This window comes from Mustela lutreola, chromosome 8, assembly GCF_030435805.1.
Source record: "Mustela lutreola isolate mMusLut2 chromosome 8, mMusLut2.pri, whole genome shotgun sequence".
NCBI lineage: Eukaryota > Metazoa > Chordata > Mammalia > Carnivora > Mustelidae > Mustela > Mustela lutreola.
Window position 1 is genome coordinate 65,342,347 of NC_081297.1, and position 20,993 is coordinate 65,363,339.

The 20,993-nt window shown below is 38.6% G+C and overlaps 1 protein-coding gene and 1 long non-coding RNA gene across 2 annotated transcripts in view; one reads left to right on the forward strand and one right to left on the reverse strand.

The window, feature by feature from the left end:
* LOC131838799 (uncharacterized) overlaps positions 1–13,007 on the forward strand; it is a 42,260-nt gene extending 29,253 nt beyond the window's left edge. The window contains exon 3 of the long non-coding RNA XR_009356705.1: positions 12,879–13,007. This is a non-coding gene — a long non-coding RNA (uncharacterized LOC131838799). The remainder of the gene's footprint in view (positions 1–12,878) is intronic.
* The window catches only part of SPATS2 (spermatogenesis associated serine rich 2), a 146,039-nt gene that overhangs the window by 19,296 nt on the left and 105,750 nt on the right, over positions 1–20,993 (reverse strand). Inside the window, exons 3-8 of the mRNA XM_059185446.1 lie at positions 17,578–17,657; positions 13,298–13,406; positions 11,676–11,725; positions 9,523–9,784; positions 6,886–7,062; positions 4,118–4,253 (exon numbers count right to left, since the gene is read on the reverse strand). Of these exons, the coding sequence (XP_059041429.1) occupies positions 4,118–4,253; positions 6,886–7,062; positions 9,523–9,784; positions 11,676–11,725; positions 13,298–13,406; positions 17,578–17,657 (814 nt within the window). The remainder of the gene's footprint in view (positions 1–4,117; positions 4,254–6,885; positions 7,063–9,522; positions 9,785–11,675; positions 11,726–13,297; positions 13,407–17,577; positions 17,658–20,993) is intronic.

The following is a 20,993-nucleotide window of genomic DNA, read 5'->3' on the forward strand; positions in this document are numbered from 1 at the left end:
TGCTTTTTAGACATTTTTGAAAATGGTTTGGTTCATAAAATGATACCTAAGTTTCCACCATCTTAAATGGACTTTAGATTCAAGCATCTAAAAGCCTTAGGTAAGACTACTGGAAGATTAATATGAGAGGAAAAAGGAAGTTCAAATAAAAGCAAGTAATTTTTCTAAGATGAATGAGGAATCAGCTAGGAAAAGTCTCCATCTTAAGCAAAAACTTACAATGACTTGATGAGTTATAAAATTTTAAATTTCTTATGCATTTTCTCCTTTTAGATGAGTATGTTTTGATTTTTAATAAAATAGAAGTTTTCATTTAAAAGACAAGTTGAGTGTGTCTCCTGTTGGCATTTTCACCTACACATTATATGACAACTGTCCAAAAGAATTTATCTACTTTAGCTTCATGTTCCATTCCATATCCTGTTCCTAAATAGCCTTAAACTTAAGTCAACTATCAGCTCCAACAATGTAAGTCAGACATATTTTATGAATGAACAAGAAAAGTAAACTTGGGTCTAGAGATGATTTTAAGTTTTACATACTGGAAAGCCTCTGACTTTACCTTCCTAGAGGTATGTGTCAGCTTTCATTTGGCCCCAAAATGAAAGCAGTTATCTATATAATTCCCTCAGTGTCCCTTCAGGGCTAATGTAATCTTACTGTTGCAAATTTGCTAAAATACTTTGCTTTTCTTTTATACTATAACCAACACACAAAAAAAATGACTCTTCCTAAGTGACATTAACTCCAAGCTCTGGTTTGGTGCCAAATGGAGTTAGCTCACCTGCCAATTATGTCTTGAAGTCATAACTACAAGGGGCACTGAAATAAGGTAGTACTATAAAACCCAATCAGCCAGAGAGAAGGGCACCAGCAGGAAAGGGCAGATAAATCTCTTTCCTCAAGTTAAATTGACCTGGTTGCCACGTCTGCTAATCAATCCTAAATACACAGTTCCCAGGCAGGAAACCATTTCATTTGTCATTTATTGAAGGAGGCTCCCCCTGGCTGGGTTTCAAGTCAACAGGAACTCACAAATCTCTCTCCCGGAACTGTGTTTCCTGGTTCAGGCTGTTCCTGAATAGAATCAGATCCTGTGGCTAAGCAATCAGTAAGCTAACAATCATGGAGACCAGAAGCTTATCAAGGCAAAGTTGTGATGACCTACTCTTAGTTCTTTATTCATTTCAAAATGAATCAATAAAATCCGATATGATAATAATCCAGGGCAAAGGGCATGATGCTTCCTCCCAGAAGGATCAGAAAGAGTAGAAACCAATTACCTAGAAATATTTCCAGAAGAAGTTAGAGCTAAATTTAAGTTTGAGAGAACTGGTTATATTGAGAGAAGTATGAAGATATAGAAGAACATATTGGGATAGAAAAGTGGCATTAACAATTATACGGAAGAGGAAATGTGAATGTTAAGTCTTGAGACAAGTAATTTGGCTGAAATAAACATGTACGTAAAAAGAAAAACAGAAGATATGGCATTAAGTTTCTAGCTATAAAACGAGAAAGGGAAAACTCAGGATTCGGGACAAAGGATGGGTAGACTAGCAGATGAATTATCTATCTTGAAGGACTTTATGATGATTTATTTAGTGGACCATTCTACATTTTTCATATGATAAAAGTAGGTGTCAGCAACTTTACGGAGGCTTTACTCTATATCTTCATTAATTCACCCCCTCTTCAATCCCACAGGAGGACTGAGGCTAGCTCCACTCCACCTATCTCTTTATTCTTGTGGCACGAAACTAAGTTTATGAACAGAGACATGGCTGACTACTACCACAGAAAAAGAAAAAATGGAGGGTTGGGAGGAAGAGGGGGGTAGGTTCTCTGTACTCACGAACCCTTCCTCTCACATTTCAGATCTAGGTGGGTTTTACAAAGCAGCAGAGCAGACAGTCTTAAAACTCCAAACATCAACCTAGCTGCTTGTCTTTCCACTGCTTTACTGAATTTGGTCCTCAGGGCTTTTCTATTTTCTCTTTCTTTCTTTCTTTCTTTTTTTTTTTTTTTTTTTTTTTAAAGATTTTATTTATTTATTTGACAGAGAGAAATCACAAGTAGATGGAGAGGCAGGCAGAGAGAGAGAGAGGGAAGCAGGCTCCCTGCTGAGCAGAGAGCCCGATGCGGGCCTCGATCCCAGGACCCTGAGATCATGACCTGAGCCGAAGGCAGCGGCTTAACCCACTGAGCCACCCAGGCGCCCAATTTCTTTCTTTCTTTTAAGAGATTTCACTTAACCTATTTGACAGAGAGAGAAATCACAAGTAGGCAGAGAGAGGAGGAAGCAGGCTCCCCGCTGAGCAGAGAGCCCGACGTGGGACTTGATCCCAGGACCCTGAGATCACGATCTGAGCCAAAGGCAGAGGTTCAACTTACTGAGCCATGCAGGCATCCCAGGGCTTTTCTATTTTCAAAAAAGTTCCTTATAAAATACAAATACTGGGAAGGAGTTAGGGTTTCAGTATTGTTAACACCTTACTATATATAGTTAAAACAGCTTCAGTATTCAAAAACATTAGAATACACTTCTACCCCTCAAAGATTCTATATGCAAATACACTTGGGAAACGGCACGATATATAGCTTCCTCTTGTAGATTTGCAGTGCACATCAGCATTGGAAAAGCACTGAAGAAGTCCATTAGTCAGGGGCGCCTGGGTGGCTCAGTGGGTTAAGCCTCTACCTTCAGCTCAGGTCATGATCTCAGGGTCCTGGAATCAAGCCCCGCATCAGGTTCTCAGCGGGGGAGCCTGCTTCCCGCCCCCCACCCCCGCCTGCCTCTCTGCCTACTTGTGGTCTCTGTCTGTCAAATAAATAAATAAAATCTTAAAAAAAAGAAAGAAAGAAAGAAAGAAAGAAAGGGGCGCCTGGGTGGCTCAGTGGGTTAAAGCGTCTGCCTTTGGCTCAGGTCATGATCCCAGGGGACTGGGATGGAGCCCCGAATCGGGCTTTCTGCTCAGCAGGGGCCCTGCTTCCTTCCCTTCCTCTCCTTCTGCTTACCTCTCTGCCTGTCAAATGAATAAAATTTAAAAAAAAAAAAAAAAAAAAAAGCAAAAAAAGTCCAGAGTCAAATGTTTTAAAAAGTACTTTAAAATCTCTTTAGCGGGGCGCCTGGGTGGTTCAGTGGGTTAAGCCTCTACCTTCGGCTCGGGTCATGATCCCAGGGGCCTGGGATCGAGTCCCGCATCAGGCTCTCTGCTCAGCAGGGAGCCTGCTTCTCCTCATCTCTCTCTCTGTCTGTCTCTCTGCCTATTTGTGATCTCTCTCTCTGTCAAATAAATAAATAAAATCTTAAAAATAAATAAATAAATAAATAAAATCTCTTTAGCTACCAAACCCTATTTCCCCTACAAAAGCATATTAATATATTTTAAGATATGACTATTTTTTAGAACACAGCTTGAAAAGCACAAAATTAAAACAAGTCAATGACTAGTAATAAGGCATGGAAGAGACAATTTGGACAGGCTGCATTAGGAAGGATGACAGGAGGAAGGAAAGCAAAAACAGATCTCTACTTTGTAACTTTGTTCAAAAACATCACGTCATTGGGGCGCCTCGGTGGCTCAGTGGGTTAGGCCTCTGCCTTCAGCTCAGGTTATGATCTCAGAGTCCTGGGATTGAGCCCCGCATCAGGCTCTCTATTCAGTGGGAAGCCTGCTTCCCTCTCTCTCTGCCTGCCTCTCTGCCTACTTGTGATCTCTCTGTCGGATAAATGAGTAAAATCTTTAAAAACCCAAAACCAAAAAACAAATAAACAAACAAGAAAAAACATCATGCCATTTGTTGCAGGTTCCTGCAACAAGAGACAGACCCTAAAGTTAGGACACATGATCTATTCTATAACTATTTGTCCCTTTCTGAACACTATCAACCTCAGGTCCATTCCTAGAACATGAGTTCTCTGTACCACCCATTCTCGCACTGTGACCCAAAGGAGCTGAATGAAGCCCAAAGCTAAATATACCACAGGACTTCTAAGTTCCTCCCTACTATCTAGAACAGTTAAGAGGCAGGAATTAAAGAACCTGGCGAGTGGCTGAGCATCTTCATAAGTGACCTTTTTTGTGCCATTGTGATCAAAGGCAACTTAACTTACCAGCTCTGCAACTCGGCAAAAGCTTGTTTCATTTTCTTAATGGAAGCATCCATCTCTTCTTTAACTACAACTCGATACCGTGCAAGAGATACTGTGCAGCGCTGGAGGTCTTTCACAGATTTTTCAATATTGGAACCTTGGGGAAAAAACCCCCAAGAATTAATACAAAAAAGGAGCACAGGTAACTTGAAAGATGAATATGGACACCCATGCATGTAACATAGCAAATGTCGGTGGACTAAGAATATTCCCTAAGGGGCCACACTCCTTGACAAAAAATTGATGTTTTCATAGATTAAAAACAAAAAACCAAAAAAACAAAGACCAAAACAGTATCCTGGCCAAGATGGAGTAATAGGAGTTGGGTTTATCCTCCTGTCTTAAACAACTAAACATATACACACAGTAAAAAACATATGAAACTTGGTTCTCATAAAACAGACATTAGGAAGTACTTTTTCCCTGAGAAAACAGAAACGTGAGGACTCTGGTTGCCCCAGCTTACTGCCACAAGAGTTTCCAGGCTGCAGCGCAAGGAGGAGAAATCCTAATACTGAATTGAGGGAGGAGAGTGGAGAACTGGGGAGGCCAAGGTGGGAGGTGGGGAGAATTTCTAAGGGCAGAATACTGGGGAGGAGAAAGGTACACAAAGATGAGAAAACTAGAGATCTACAGAGGATTCTGAATGCATCAGTGTGAGGAAACTACTGAGACAGGAAAAAGAACCAAAGGAAAGGAATAGGTAGAACAATCCCCAGACCTTGCCCAGACCACAAATAGTTCTTGTTTACACCCACCAGAATGGGGGACCAGTCGAGCACTTGGAAGGCTACTGCCTTTGTAATGAGGAAAAATTATCTCTAAAGGCTACTCTAGTTCTACCTAACAAAGCTTAAAAGCAAGCCTCAGACTGTTACCAAATAATAGTCTCAAAACAAATCATAAGAATAATTAAATAGGGCTCCTGGCTGGCTCTGCCTGCTAAACGTCTGACTTCGGTTCAGGTCATGATCCCAGGGTCCTGGGATGGAGCCTAAAGTCCGGCTCCCTGCTCAGTGGGGAACGTGCTTCTCCTTCTCTCTTTGCCTCCTCCCCCTGCTTGTGCTCTCTCTCTTAAATAAATAAAATCTTAAAAAAAAAAAAAAAGAATACTTAGATAAAACACAAAAATATCTAGCAATCAAAAAGAAAAATTCACATGTCTGGCATCCAAGAAAAGGTTACTAGGCATACAAAGAGGGGGACAAATATGACCCAGAGCGAAGAGAAAAATCAAAGAACAGAAGCATATGCAGAGATGTCACAGATGTAGAATCAAGTAAATATGGACATCGAAACAGCTAATGTAATCAGATACCATACAGTGAAGAAGATAGAGGAAAACATAAACATGTTAAGGAGAGACACGGATGATACTTTAAAAAACCCCAATTGAACCTTTAGAGATGAAGAAAAGACAATGTCTGAGATGAAAAATACACTGGATGGAACTAACAGCAGATTAGAAACTGTTAAAAAAAAAAAAGATTAATGGATTTGAAGATAGCAACTTCAAAAACTATCCAAAATGAAATCAAACAAAGTAAGAAAAAACGGTAAAAAAAATTTGTATTTGAATATGTATCAAAGTTTCAAAACTAAGTGACAGGACTCAGTAGAATATAATTCACCATGTAGACACTGTAGAATTAATAAAATTCTCTCTGTGTAGTACAATTTGAAACATTATATGTAGATAAGCCGACTTTGTAGATAAAGATGAAATATATTTACCTACCCAACACATTCCAACCAGTTTCTAAGAGTTCTACTGACCTTTCTACATTCACCAATGTCAAAGTTATGTGTATAATTGATAGGTGGAATCATGGATCTAAGTTTTTAATGTGCCAAGATACAGATTTTCCATTTTGTATTTAAATTCCTCTTGATTTCTTTCCAAATCTACTTAAAAGCTTTCAAGCCTCATCCTTTTCTTTTTGTTTGACTGAATACTTTTTGATGTGCTTTTCTGCACCAAGCTGAAGGTTATACTAGATTCAAAAAGAAAGCTTCACTAATTAAATTTAGCTCATGTGGAATAAATAATTCAATGAACAGCTACAGGTTACAAGTGTCTTTTACATTTGTTTCTTTGTGGAGTAGACCACCTTCCTTGCTTAGATGTGTGACACTCAGAGAGGCTGTCATCTCTACCTGTTTAATTACTGCCTGATTATTTAAATGATTATTACAGTTAAAAAAAAAAAAAAAAAAAGCAAAGAGCTACCACCAGTCAATGCTGAGTACTTCCTTAAGAGAAAATGATCTTGTTTAAAGCTTGAGTCTGACAGATATTACCAAGAGTGCGAAGTTGTGAAGAGAAATGAAAATATATTTTTAAAATGTCATATCAGAGATGGCAGAGCTTTTTACTGTTAAGTCAACCAGGAGATAAAAAAGAAGGAAACAGTACAAAAATGCTGCAGTAAAGCAAATAAACAAGTTAATGTTACCAGAAAAGTCATTCCTGACCAGTAGAGTTTGACTTTCATTCACTAAAAGGATCCCCATCATTGTAACAAGACTGCACAACATCTAAAATACTATCAAACTCCAACTGTGCACACAGAGTTAGACAGGGGTAGTTACTGCCTAAAAAACAGAAAACGTATTACCTGCTACCATTTTGAGACCTTATCTGTGGGAAGAAGGAGATGATCTGCCCTCACTAGCCAAAACTAGATTTTTTTGTTTTGTTTTTTCTCAAAGGTAGGCTTCTGATTTACCTAGCTTTTTGTTGGTGGAGGAGAGCGGAACATCTTCCATCCCCAGATTTGCAAACTGAGGTGTTGTGGTTAGTCGCGAAAGAGTTCTGGCAGCATTCTTATTTTGAGAATTCTGGGTAGACTGCATAGTCAAAGACTTGGGCTCAAAATCAGAGATGCCATTCTCCAGCATGGACCCTGTCAAAGAAAGAGGCCAGTAGTTTAGAGTAAAATTTAGGGGTATATCAATCAAGCAGTCTTAAGTATAAACAAACAAGAAAGGTAAAAATGTTCCAGGCAGAACTATGCCTCTTAAAGGCCGTGAACGAAAACGACTGACAAAATAGAACAAAGAGCAGAAGCAGTTGGAGCGTCTGGCTCAGCCCTAAGCTGTGTCCTGAATGAAGACAAGTCTGTGTTAACCCATTGCGAGATAAGCTAGCTTGTTCCCTGTATCTTGGTAGCTCTGGGCACAAGGAAGTGCAGAGAGTCAATAGCACTAATAATTTCTGATAGCTTCTGTAAGTTATGTTAAGGAAAAAAGAGTTTTACACTGTTCCAGGGAACAAAGAATTTTAAAAGTTTTAGGAATAGGACAAAGAGGAAATAAGAGAAGAGCCAGCTCAGGAAAAAAAAAGGAAGCCACTGACTGTTTTTGTTTTGTTTGACGTCAGCATAGGTGCTATATCTTTCTCTAAGTCTCTGTGCGTGAGCAAACTCCTCAATAAAAGAACATCAAAGAAGTACAGGATAATTCTTAAATCGTCATTACATTAATAAGGTTAGCAGCAACAGAGCAAGGGGAAATGGATTAACAAACAAGTAATTAAAAAACCAATTTTAAAAGAGATTTTCCTGGGCACTTGGGTGGCGCAGTTAGTTAAGCATCTGGCTCTAGGTTTCGGCTCAGAGCCTGATATCAGGGTGAGAAGCTTGAGCGCCATGTTGGGCTCCACGCGCAGCACAGAGTCTGCTTAGCTGTCTCTTTCCCGCTCCCTCTGCCCCTCTTCTAAGTGTGCATTCCCTCTCTCTTTCAAATAAATAAATCTTTAAAAAAAAATTAAAAAAGATATTCCCAATATCTTCCCAATATTCATCAAAATGGTTAATAAAATATGTGCAAGATATGTGAATTTACAATACTAATCTTAAATCTTTACTAGAAAACAAATGTGGGGCTATAAAAGCCGACAGTCTACTTTTCATGAAAGCCATTGGATTACAGTTATTATTATATATTCCTCACTGTGTTGTCTTAGAATAACACCACTGACATCAACTCATCATTTTCTTAGTAACTACACAATTAAAAAAAATCAAGGTCACCTTTTGTAATCTCTAATTACTAAGGGATTATTAAATTGGAAGTCTTCCACAAGACTGACTTAAACTGGGGGCACCTGGGTGGCTCAGTGGGTTAAGCCTCTGCCTTCGGCTCAGGTCATGATCCCAGGGTCCTGGGATCAAGCCCCACATCGGGCTTTCTGCTCTGCAGGTAGCCTACTTCCTCCTTTCTCTCTGCCTGCCTCTCTGCCTACTTGTGATCTGTCAGATAAATTAAAAAAAAAAAAAAAGACTGACTTAAACTGGGCACCTGGGTGGTGGCTCAGTTGGTTAAGCCACTGCCTTTGGCTCAGGTCATGATCCTGGAATCCCGGGATCAAGTCCAGCATCAGGTCCCCTGCTTGGCAGGAAGTCTGCTTCTCCCTCTGACCCTTCCCCCTCTCATGCTTTATCTCTCTTCCAGATGGACGAATAAAATCTTAAAAAAAAAAAAAAAGGCGGGGGGGGGGGGTGGCGCATGGGTGGCTCAGTGGTTTGGAGCCTCTGCCTTTGGCTCAGGTCATGGTCCCAGAGTCCTAGGATGGAGCCCAGCATCGGGCTCTCTGCTCAGCAGGGAGCCTGCTTCCCTTTCTCTCTCTGCCTGTCTCTCTGCCTACTTGTGATCTCTGTCTGTCAAATAAATAAATAGAAGTCTTAAAAAAAAAAAAAGACTGACTTAAACTAAAATTAAAATACGAGACAATGGAATAAAAATTGTATTTTTCTTTGCCTTTGATAATTACAGTTGACCCTTAAACAATGTGGGCATTGACGTACTAACCCCCACCATTCCCTGCAGTTGAAAATCTTTAAAACTTCAACTTTCTCAAAACTTAATGGACTACTGTTGTTGACCAGAAGCCTTACCAATAACATAAACAGTTGATAAACACATATTTTATGTTTTATATGTATTATATCCTGTATTCTTAAAATAAAGTAAGCTAAAGAAAAGAAGATGTTATTAAGAAAATCATTAGGGTGCATACTACATGGAGCATTGGGTGTGGTACAAAAACAATGAATTCTGGTACACCGAAAAGAAATTTAAAAAATTAAAAATTTTTTAAAAAAGGAAAAATCATTAGGAAGAGAAAATATATTTACAGTACTGTATTGTATTTTTTTGAAAAAAAAAATCCACATATAAGTGAACTCACACACCCATGTTGTTCAACAATCAGCTGTACAAAATGTGACTCTTTCATATAAAAGGCAACAAAAACTAAATAGTAAAAAGCTAAAATTGAATGTAATTTGACTGCTTTCTCAACCAGGAAGCCCTTGTATTTTTCAACAGAATGTAACTTTTCAAAGACCTGTTAATAAACTCACCTGTTCTATCCAGCATATCTGGTGTGGCAGACTCAGGATCTTCCAATTCTCTGGCATCTATTGAAAGTATCTCCATACCCTCACTGAGAGAGTCCACAGACTCAGTATCATTGATGGCACCGTTGACATGGTAACCATTAATACCACCTTTCTCTGAAGAAGCCACAGACTGTTCCTCTTGAATGGAAACCGATTTACTGGAATCTGGGATACTGTTACTTGGTTCTGCTGAAGGCTTGGGTTTGCTTTTCTTCTTTTTGTTCTAATGATTATTAAAGATTTGGAAAAAAGAAAAGAAAAAGAAGACACCCCCCCCCAACAATCCAGAGTGGTAACTCTAGTTACCAAAGATAGCCAATGTTACCAAATTCTCATATGCTCTTCCAGAAACTGAACATATTTTTGTCTATCTTGAGCTACTGACTAAAATAACTATGTAAAATGCCTTGGATGAACTCAAACACATAAATATAAAAAATTTATGTATGGTAAAACCTACCATAAGTAAAATCAAAACATAAATTTAAAAGTGTGAAGTCCATGTCCAATGTATATACAAAACATTAAATGTACACAGAGGTCTAACAAAAACCAAAGAAAACAATAACCCAATAGAAAAAACTGGTATAGGACAGAAACTTACGTAATGAAGTGGAACCTCAGTCTAATAAGAGACAGAAATTAAAACTGCACTGGAGAGGACTCTGGGAAGATGACAGAGGAGGAAGCACCAGTGATCTGTCTTGTTAGACAACAATTATACGGTAGAATCTGTCTGATATAACTATTTTGGAACTCTGGAGTCTATTGAAGGCTTGCAATTTGCAGGTGAAGACCTGGACAGTAAATTGTGGTTAATTTCAGTTAGTGTCGGCTCCTACTATAGAAGCAGTTCCCCTAGGGGACAGGCAGCTGTGCACCTGTTCTTGGAGCAGCTTGCACAAATTATGGGAGCCAGGGTAGACAAAGAGAACCCTGTCCTCCAAATACTGGGGATCTGTGCTCTAATCACTGATTGCTGCTTTTGATCACAGAAGTGCAGACAAAGAGGCAGGCATCATTGCTGTCGCACCTCCTCCCATTGTTCCAAGCCCCACCCTCTTTGGCTGAGTGACTTCCAGGGCAATAGAAAGAGCAGTGCCCCGGGAAACTAACAATAACAAAAAATAAGCAAACCCTGAGGAAGAGGGAGAATCTGATTTCCAAAGTTACCACACTGTTAGATTCAAAGGTCCAGTTTTCAAAAAAAAATCCCAAGGCACAAAAACCACACAAAAAACAAGTATGGTCTATTTAAAGGAAAAAACAAAACCCAAACCAAAAAACAATCAACAGAAACTGCCCCCTGAAAAAGATCTCTTGGCAGATACTTTAAAGACTAAAATAACTGTCTTCCTCTTAACTATAGAGAACAAACTGCTGGTCACCAGCAGGGAGGGGGGGAGGGGGATGGGTGAAATGGGTGATGTGGATGAAGGAGGGCCCTTGTGATGAGCATGAGTGTTGTATGGAGTGTTGCATCACTATATTGTACACCTGAAAATAATATTACACTGCATGTTAACTAACTGGAATTTAAATAAAAACTTAAAAGAAAAATGAAATAATTCTCTTAAAGTTGCTAAAAAAACCCTACAAGATGTAGAGAAAAATCAAGAAAACAAAGTATGAACAAAATGAAGAATCAATAAAGAGATAGGAAACCTAAAAGAAATTAATGAAGAAATACTGGAGCTGAAAAGTAGAGTAACTGAAATCTTAAAATTCACTAAAAAGAGTCAAAGGCAGATTTCAGCAGACACAAGAAAAAAAAAAAATCGGTGAACCTGAAAATGGGAGAATGGAAATTGTTGAGTCTGAGGAACAGAAAGAAAAAATACTGAAGAAAAGTGAACAGAGGGACGCCTGGCTGGCTCAGTCTTCAGAGCATGTGACTCTATCTCAGGGTCATGAGTTCAAGCCTTAAATCATGTGGAAAAGACTGTGTGGTACTCTACATACACAACTGTGTTTCAGTGTCACCGAAGACTTTTTAAACCAGAGGAAGTGAAGTTGCATATGTAAATCTTTTCTTTCAAATATTTTTGCAGGGCCTAAATTTTTTTAATAATACAAGTGCCAATATTAAGGTCTTAAATTTAATTCATTTTTACCTTTTTCTTGCCTGTTACTGTCCATTCTTTGAGTACTTCACTGGCACTACCTGTAAAAGAAACCAATTAACAGATTTTTCTCTCCTACCACATGCCTGGTCAACCAGGAATTAGTGTCCCTGCATTTTGTAATTGCTGGACAATTTCCAAAGTTCCTAATAGGGAAAGGTTAAGGTTCAAGTCTCTGAGCTAATGTAGTAAGACTATCACATTATACTTATGTAATATCTCTTCATTTAGATCCCCCTTCTCCACGTAATTTCCTTAGTAAGTTCTTCTAAGAAGGTAGTAATGTAGCCTGAACATTTTGAAGATACTTTTATTTATAAAGTGTAGACCAAACACAAAGATAACTGGTTTTAGCCCAAATATGCTATGCCCTCCCCTCTAGAAGATCATGTACCACCTTGGCTATGTTGTTTTATTTTAGTTTTACTATTGTCTTTTATTTATTAAGATTTTATTTATTTATTTGACGGAAAGAGACACAGCGAGAGAGGGAACACAAATAGGAGGAGTGGGAGAGGGAGAAGCAGGTTTCCCGCTGAGCAGAAAGCCTGGTGGGGCTCCATCCCAGGACCCTGGGACCACGACCCAAGCTGAAGGCAGATGCCTAAAGACTGAGCCACCCAGGCACACCAAGGCTATGTTGTTTTAGACAGAGCTATACACCACCCTAGACCCAAATACCAACAATATAATGAAAACAGATGATGATAAAGAAAAACCTTACTGTATTTGGGTCTGTTTCTTATACACTGAAAAATCCAGAAGAATATAAACGGGAAGACCTAACTTGGCGCTGCTGTTCAATGAAGCAATAGTTGCAGGCCAAGTTTTTCTCAAACAAGTCATGTAGAAAGTTTATAAAACACTCGTCAACTCTGTAAACTGAAAGCTGAGCTAAACACACCATTCTTCTATATGTTCGATAAGGAAACTGGGGCTCCTGGGTGGCTCAGTCGGTTAAGCATCTGCCTTCGGCTCAGGTCGACATCCCAGGGTGCTGGGACTGAGCCCCGCGTCAGGCTCTCTGCTGGTCAGGAGCCTGCTTCTCCCTCTCCCTGCCCCTCCCCTGCTACTTATACTCTCTCTCTGTCAAATAAATAAATAAAATCTTAAACACACACACACACACACACACACACACACACACCTCTTCAGATAAGAAAACTGAAACCCTTATATTTGAATCACTTGCAGGAACCAAACTAAACAGTCTAGAAGCCTGGAAGAGAATGTCGAATCCCTGAATTTTTCATCTGTCGCTGGACTGCTGAGTCACTGGTTTGTCACTAGGAGTTTCTTAAATTCGTATTCAACCCAGTTCCAGTCAAGTCTCTTATACCACTAGCCACACAATTTGTTCTTAAAATTAACAGAAAACATTTTGAGTAAAATGAGCTTTCTTAGCTTGTGTCCTATTCTAAGATATCATACAGCTTATGAATGAATTACTTCTAGGGCTGAAAGAGGTATCTTCAAGAGGTATCTTTAAATATTATCGTGGGGTCTGCTGTATCAACTATGAAACACCAGACTGCCGAATGAATGTTACAGAAGTCTGAAGCAACTTCTATTTGAACAAATATAAACTGAGTTAAAAACTGAACAAGGATTACCTTCCATGAACGCTTGCACTGTTTTGTCCACACAATTATCAAAGTGCTGCAAAACCAGGATGATTTCATTATTGCTCTTATTGGGAACTATTGCACGCACTGCATTTATCTGGAAAAGACAACAGGATCATTTAATTCTAGCATCAGTTCGTCAGTTGGCAACTGACGCCTATTACAGAGAGTAATGGAAAAAATGGTATGTATTGCTCTTTAATGTCAGTGAGAGTACATACAACCATCTCACTGGAAATGACTAATAGATGAGTGATAACAGCTATAAGAAGTTAATCTCAAAACTCAGAAAAGCAGAACATTTCTAGAAATAGAAGATATGTGCTAGATTTTATTTCAAGAAAGGGTGGTTTAATTGGATACCAGGTATTAACTTAGCATCAATATTTCCTCATCTTAGCCTACCATGGAGAAAGGTAGAAAGCTGAATGTAAGTAACAACTTACATTTTTCAGTAGTATTTTTCAAAAAAAATTATTTCAAAAAAGAATTTTTTTACTTCATAACACTGCATTGTATAGTAACACTATAATTTATTATAAACTGTTTCAGGCATAATGAACACTCACTACATGACAGTTTGTTTAATACAGTAAAGCAGATGGGCATTGAAGTCCCCATGAAGTCCCACATAAAACTTATCCCCCTCCTCTTCAGAGAGATTTCTGCCTTGAATTTGGTATTATCTTGATACAGGTTTTTGCACTATTATGATGTATATATCCATAGGTAATATATACTATCGTTTTGCCTGACATAAATATATCGTACATATCTATCTTCAATTTGCTTTTTTCACATAACATCTTTTTTTAGATTGTTTTGTGTGTAGATAAATGCATTTCTTATTTAACTGCTACATAACATTTCCGTTGTATGAATATAGCCAGTTTATTCATTCTCCTGTTGATGGCCACTTACATTGTTTCCAATGTTTGGCTATTATGAAAAATGCTGGAATGAACATTCCTTTGCTTATTTGCTGCTGAATCTTCAGTGCTTTTAACAATGTTTATCACATTGTAAGCAATTAAAGAAGAAAAAAAATCACATCGGTGAAGAGTGCGAGAATGTCTCTATTGTGTATAATCACTAGAATTCTTGAATATTAGGGCATCTACAGATTCGTTATATAACACAAGTTGTTCTCTAAAATAGATATGCCAAGGAGGGCCTGGATGGCTCAGTTGGTTGAGTTGGAGGACTCCTGATTTCAGCTGGGGCTATGGTCTCAGGTCATGGGATCTAGCCCCTCCCAGTAGGCTTCACACTCAGTGGGGAGACTGCTGGAGGTTCTCTTTCTCCCTCTCACTATATCCTTCCAACTGTTTGTGCATGCTCTCTCTAAAACAAAATAAATCTTTAAAAAATTTTTTTAAATAAAATAAAAAAGAAATGCCAATTTTGTTGATTTATTCCTAAGGTTTTCTTTTTAACTCAAGTATAATTAACATACAGTGTTGTATTAGTTACAATATAATGATTCAACAATTCTATACATTTCTTTTTTTTTTTTTAAGATTTTATTTATTTATTTGTTAGCAGAGATCACAAGTAAGTAGAGAGGCAGGCAGAGAGGAGCGGGCGGGGTGGGGGAGGAAGCAGGCTCCATGCCTAGCAGAGAGCTAGGTCCCAGCACCCTTGGATCATGACCTGAGCTGAAGGCAAAGGCTTTAACCCACTGAGCCACCCAGGCGCCCCTCTATACATTTCTTAGCTCTATACATTTCTTAGTGCTCATCAAGATAAGTGTACTCTTAATACCGTTTATCTATTTCACCCATTCTCTCGCCCTGCCACCTCTGTTCTGGGAGCTTTGAGAATAACTGTATATTTTTTTCATTTTTGTGTATCAATTTTATTTATTTATTTATTTATTTATTTTTTAAGAGAGACACAGTAAGAGAGGGAACACAAGCAGGTGGAGTTGGAGAGGGAGAAGCAGGTTTCCTGCTGAGCAGGGAGCCCGATGTGGGGCTCAATCCCAGGACCCTGGGATCATGACCTAAGCCAAAGGCAGGCGCTTAAAGACTGAGCCACCCAGGCACCCTTGTATATCAATTTAATATCCAGCAACTTTGATGAATTCTTGTAATGGCTCTTTTTGGTTGGGAATAGTACTTAGAAACAAGATCTAAGAGCTGGGTATGTCCATTGTTACTGGGGAGTCATTATTTCTAGGTTTTTTTCAGAGGACAGAACTAGGAGATGTTGTTTTTTACAACAAGAGTTCATAATAACATCTTCACTTCAAATATGAGTTCATAAAAACATCTTCAATGCAAATATAACATTAAAGGGCTTTTTCTTACATAATTTTTTCTTATATAATTTTATATATGCATCTCTTTTCTATCCACTAAAAGTTTTTACTCATTTGCTTTATTCTATAATATTCAAAAAATATTACTAATAAACTACAACATAATATTACTAATGCTAAAACACTGAATACAATTAAAGATCTGCAATTCTTTTTGTCTTTTAAAATATCCCTCTAAATACATACAGATGAATACTGTGTTCACAAGTCAGTTGGAAGATTTGTTCTAGTTCACCCTTTCCCTGAAGGTGAAATATTTTTAGGATCTCAACTTTATATAAGACCTTAGCCCCAAATCCTAACCCAGGACAACCCTTGGGCTTCAGCGCCCTGTGTGGTAAAATCCATTTTTTATTGAGACTGCCAACAGTGGCCTAAAGGACAAGGCACTGGCCTCCTATTGAGATTGGCAAAACACATCAGAGTTACCTAGCTCAGGCTTACCACTCTGGTTTTTAGTGTCCTCTATATCTTTGGTCCCTAGGGATATCCTTTATTTTTTTGTGTTATGGTATACATTTTAAATAATGAACGTTATTTTTCATTCTGCATTTCTAGGTATTTTATAACAGGAATGTTTCTAGGTTCTTTAGTCAGCCAAACTGCTTAAAAAGGAAGTACTTTTATATATGAAGAGAAATAAAGTATCTTGTCTAATTAATAATCAGAGTCTGCATTAGAACCTAAGTCTTCTTTAGTATAATTGCTTTTATATCATTCTACCCTTTTTTTGTTTCAGGCTTACCTGAACAATGATAAGGTTTAAAACCACACAAAGTAGGAAGGTATATAACGTATAATCCAAAGAGCGCTAATATACATTTTTAAAAAGATTTTATTTATTTATTTGCCAGAGAGAGAGAGAGAGAGAGCGAGAACAGGCATGCAGGGTGGCAGCAGAGACAGAGAGAGAAGCAGGCTCCCTGCCGAGCAAGGAGCCCAGTGTGGGACTGGATCCCAAGATGCTGGGATCATGACCTGAGCAGAAGGCAGCCGCTTAACCAACTGAGCCACACAGGTGTCCCTGTAATATACATTTTTGAGACGAGCAAAAAACTTAGTACTGATCACTACAAAATGGACTGTAGGCAAAACTTACAGATTCAGTAATAAAAGATCCTGTTAACTTAAAATGTGAAAGTGTTTATATTAGTCAACCAATATAGTATATCTGTGACTCCATAATCAACAATATACCTTTTTTTTTTTTTAAAGATTTTATTTATTTATTTGACAGACAGAGATCACAAGTAGGCAGAGAGGCAGGCAGAGAGAGGGAGGAAGCGGGCTTCCTGCTGAGCAGAGAGCCCAAGACCCTGAGATCATGACCTCAGCCAAAGGCAGAGGCTCAGCCTACTGAGCCACCCAGGCGCCCCAACAATATACTTTTTTTAATAAAATAGAGAAAGCACATAGAGCGTTTATGTTTTTCTCAATAAAACTCATTAAGGGTTATATTACTAAAAACACCTGTTTTTCTTCCAGAGGATTACTACTTGGAAGGTCTATTTCTCTTCTTGCTCTGAACTCTCCAAATGTATGTAAAGATCCTACTCAGGTTATTCCTTAAAGAACACTGCCAAATGAGATACATACTTAGCCATCTATTATATATTATGTTATAATATTAACTAATATTTATCATATTAATCATACAAAATCATACTTTACTTTTTTTAAAATTTTATTTATTTATTTGACAGAGAGAGATCACAAGTAGGCAGAGAGGCAGGCAGAGAGAGAGAGAGGAGGAAGCAGGCTCCCTGCTGAGCAGAGATGCGGGACTCGATCCTAGGACCCTGAGCCGAAGGCAGCGGCTTAACCCACTGAGCCACCCAGGTGCCCCCATACTTTACTTTCTTAATGAGTTTGTGTAGGCACTGATTGTATTAGCATCTAAATTTTACTGACATTCAAGTTTACTATCCATAGTAACTAGTCATACCTTCTCTTTCATGTTCTCAAAAGCTCCTCCCTGGGCCAATACAGTATTGGACTGCAAATCAAAAATGAATCCTGATGTATCTGCAAGAATAAGAATGAAAAAATATATTCAACAAGATCCAAAACTAACATGTGATCCATCCCCCAAATGGAAGGGCCATTCCAGCTGCTTTCCTCTCATTAACAGTTAACAATTTAGTTGCTATTTTGTACATTCTATTCTATATATAACTGATAACTACACTGGAGTTAAAATTACAACATTTGACTTTAATAGAAACTGTCAAGAGCTACAAAAAGACACTAAATACATCAACTATATAAGACTGTCCAGCAAACCTTGACATCTTTGTTAACTTCCTAAATTTAAAAGGCCCTTTAGAAATGTTGCAAGTGAATAGTTCCCAAGGTGAAATTTAACACAAATGAATCTGAGAATGTGAATATGAGAGCTTCTATACCATTATTAACAACACAAGAAACTAATTTCCATCTTCTGGACTGCACCACACACTTTTTTTTGACTAAAAAATCCCTCAATACATTCATGTTTGTATCCCCAACATATTGCTTAACAAAGCAATGTACCTGAGCTTACACTATGAGCACAAAATGGGAAAACAGTGCAATGTGACTGATTACAAAAAGTTTGGCTTCCTTGCGCTTATAAAGAAAAGGTTATCTGCAAATTTAATCAATTTCTTTACCTTGGCTATGTGATCCATAAATTACCTCAGCTTTAATACTTGGCAACCTTGTTTTAATCTAATGAGATGCAATGGCGGGACATGGTTAGAGTACTTCTCAAGTTCTGATGTCATCTGGGGAATCTCAGGTTAAAATGCAGGTTCTGATTTGGTAGTTTGGCTTGTGGCCTAAGATTAGTACTCGGCAGTATCAACACTGCCGATCCATGCGCCGTACTTGGGAATAGCTTGGGAGTTAGAATTTCAACAAAGTAAGCAAAAGGAGAAATTTTAAGAAAAGAGGTTGCTGTGGTTTAAGTGTTTGTGTGCCCACCCCCTACTCCCAGCTGCTACCACCCAGCACTAAATTAGTATGTTGAAATCCTTAAGTGTTAGTGTTATATAACGGTATTAGCAGTAGGACCTTTGAGAGATGAATAGGTCCTGAGATGGAGTCCTCATAATGGGATTAGTGCTTTTATGAAAGAGACCCCACAGAGCTCTCCAGCCCTGAGCCCTGTGGTGGAAGCTCACAATGAGAAGCCGGCTGCAGCCCAGAAGAGGACCCTCACCCTACTATGATCTTAGACTTCCAGCCTTGCAAACTGTGAGAAATAAATTTCTGTTGTTTCTAAGCTACCCAGTCGGTTATGGCAGCTAGAACAAAATAAGAGAGGGGTATAAAAAATATAGTAATATTCTAGTACACTTTCCAAGTTCTTTTGCTATCATTATAAATGTGTTTTAATTAAAGCCTTTTTTCAGGGATGAAAGGCACAGCATAGGGAATACAGTCAGTGGTACTGTAATAACGTTGCATGGTGACAGGAGCTACACTTGTGGTGAGCACAGCATAAAGTATGAACTTGTCAAGTCATGATGTTGTACACCTGAAACTAATGTAACACTGTGTGTCAGCGATACTTCAATTAAAAATAATAAATATTCATTTACAATTTAATCCTGGTTTTCAAATACTTCCTGGTTCCTATGAAGACTGGTAATTCATAAGTTAGAAATGTAACAGCATCTTGGTACTAAAAGTGGAAAAGAGGACATGAATAGAGTCGATGTTATTCCAAGAAAAACTATGACTGCCAATTGCCAATATAACAGTGAATTATTTTTTTAAAAGATTTTATTTATTTTCGAGAAAGCACAGATTGAGAGAGATCACAAGCAGGGGGAGGGGCAGAGGGAAAAGCAGACTCCACAACGAGCGAGAAGCCGGTTACAGGACTCAATAGAATACCCGGACTCTGGGATCATGACCTGAACCAAAGGCAGACACTTAACTGACAAAGCCACCCAGGTGTCCCAAAACCATGAGTTAATTTATATTTAACATCTGTAATACTGGCAGTTTTCAGACTGTTGCCTAAATTAAAAATTAGGTTGTACTTCAGGCAAACTCAGTATTTAAGTCTGAGTTTTCCAGATGACTATATAACATGGTTAACTCTCAATTATCTTTATTAACTGAGAAAAGTTTTTGAAAATCCTGTATCGTCAAAATACTATCCAGTAACCTACTCAATTGCTACAGGTTAGCCAAATGATTTAACTTGGATGTTATAAGTTCTCTCCCCTAAAGACAAATTAATGAGCAATGAGATGATTCAAAGAATGTCAACAATCTTATTAAAGAATCAAACCATCAAACTCTTTTAAGGTGGAAGGAAAAGAGCATTTTGGCGTCTGTATTTAAATGAACTATTAGTATTACTAGCTTCTTACACATCATCTAACACTTTATTTTTATCCTTTAACAACACATTAGATTAGACAAAGTACAAAATTAGCATAAGTATTATTAGGGTTTATCTGGCATACATACCGGTTAAGGGTAACGATTAAAAATACATAAAGCGGTCAGGATCGCAGTAGGAAACAAATGGCACACTCAACTTGGGAAATCTGAGCAGAGTTTAATAAAGGGAAATTTTTTTTGGGGGGGGAAAATTTTTTAATTTAATTTTATTTATTTATTTGACAGAGATCACAAGTAGGCAGAGAGGCAGGCAGAGGCAGGCAGAGAGAGAGGAGGAAGCAGGCTCCCCGAGGAGCAGAGAGCCTGATGTAGGGCTCGATCCCAGCACTCCGGGATCATGACCTGAGCCGAAGGCAGAGGCTTTAACCCACTGAGCTACCCAGGCGCCCCAAAGGGAACATTTTCAAAGGTGCTAGTAAGGAAGAGGGAAAGCAAAAGATACAGTGCAGTATCCTTGGCTAGTAATAGCAATGTGCCTGGCTACCCTTAAGTTATAAAGAGATGTGGGAAACAAGCAATTCCTGGAACCCAGAGACTCAGGCTCTTTCATCTGTTTCATCCGGTATGGAGAGGGCCACAGGCCCATAGCTATGACCTTTGGTCAAAGGACAGTGACCTCCCTCAGGGAAAGACTGGTAAATAAAACCACCACCTCACTCTCCTCCCTGTCTCTGATCTCCTGCCTCAGGTGCCTGCCTAATGGCCAAACCCAACTAGAAGTCAAGAGCAAGAAAGCCACTGAGATAGTGCATACAGATCAGCCTCTCACGGCACAAATGCGAATTTCATATTTATACTCTGAATCAGAAGTTCACCAAAAAGGTAAAGCAGTAATTCAACATCTTAACTTGCCTACTCACCTGCTAACACTGCCTCATTTAACTTAAACCAACAACTCAAGTAGATTAAAAACCTTGCTTTGGGGGTCCCTGGGTGGCTCAGTGGGTTAAAGCCTCTGCC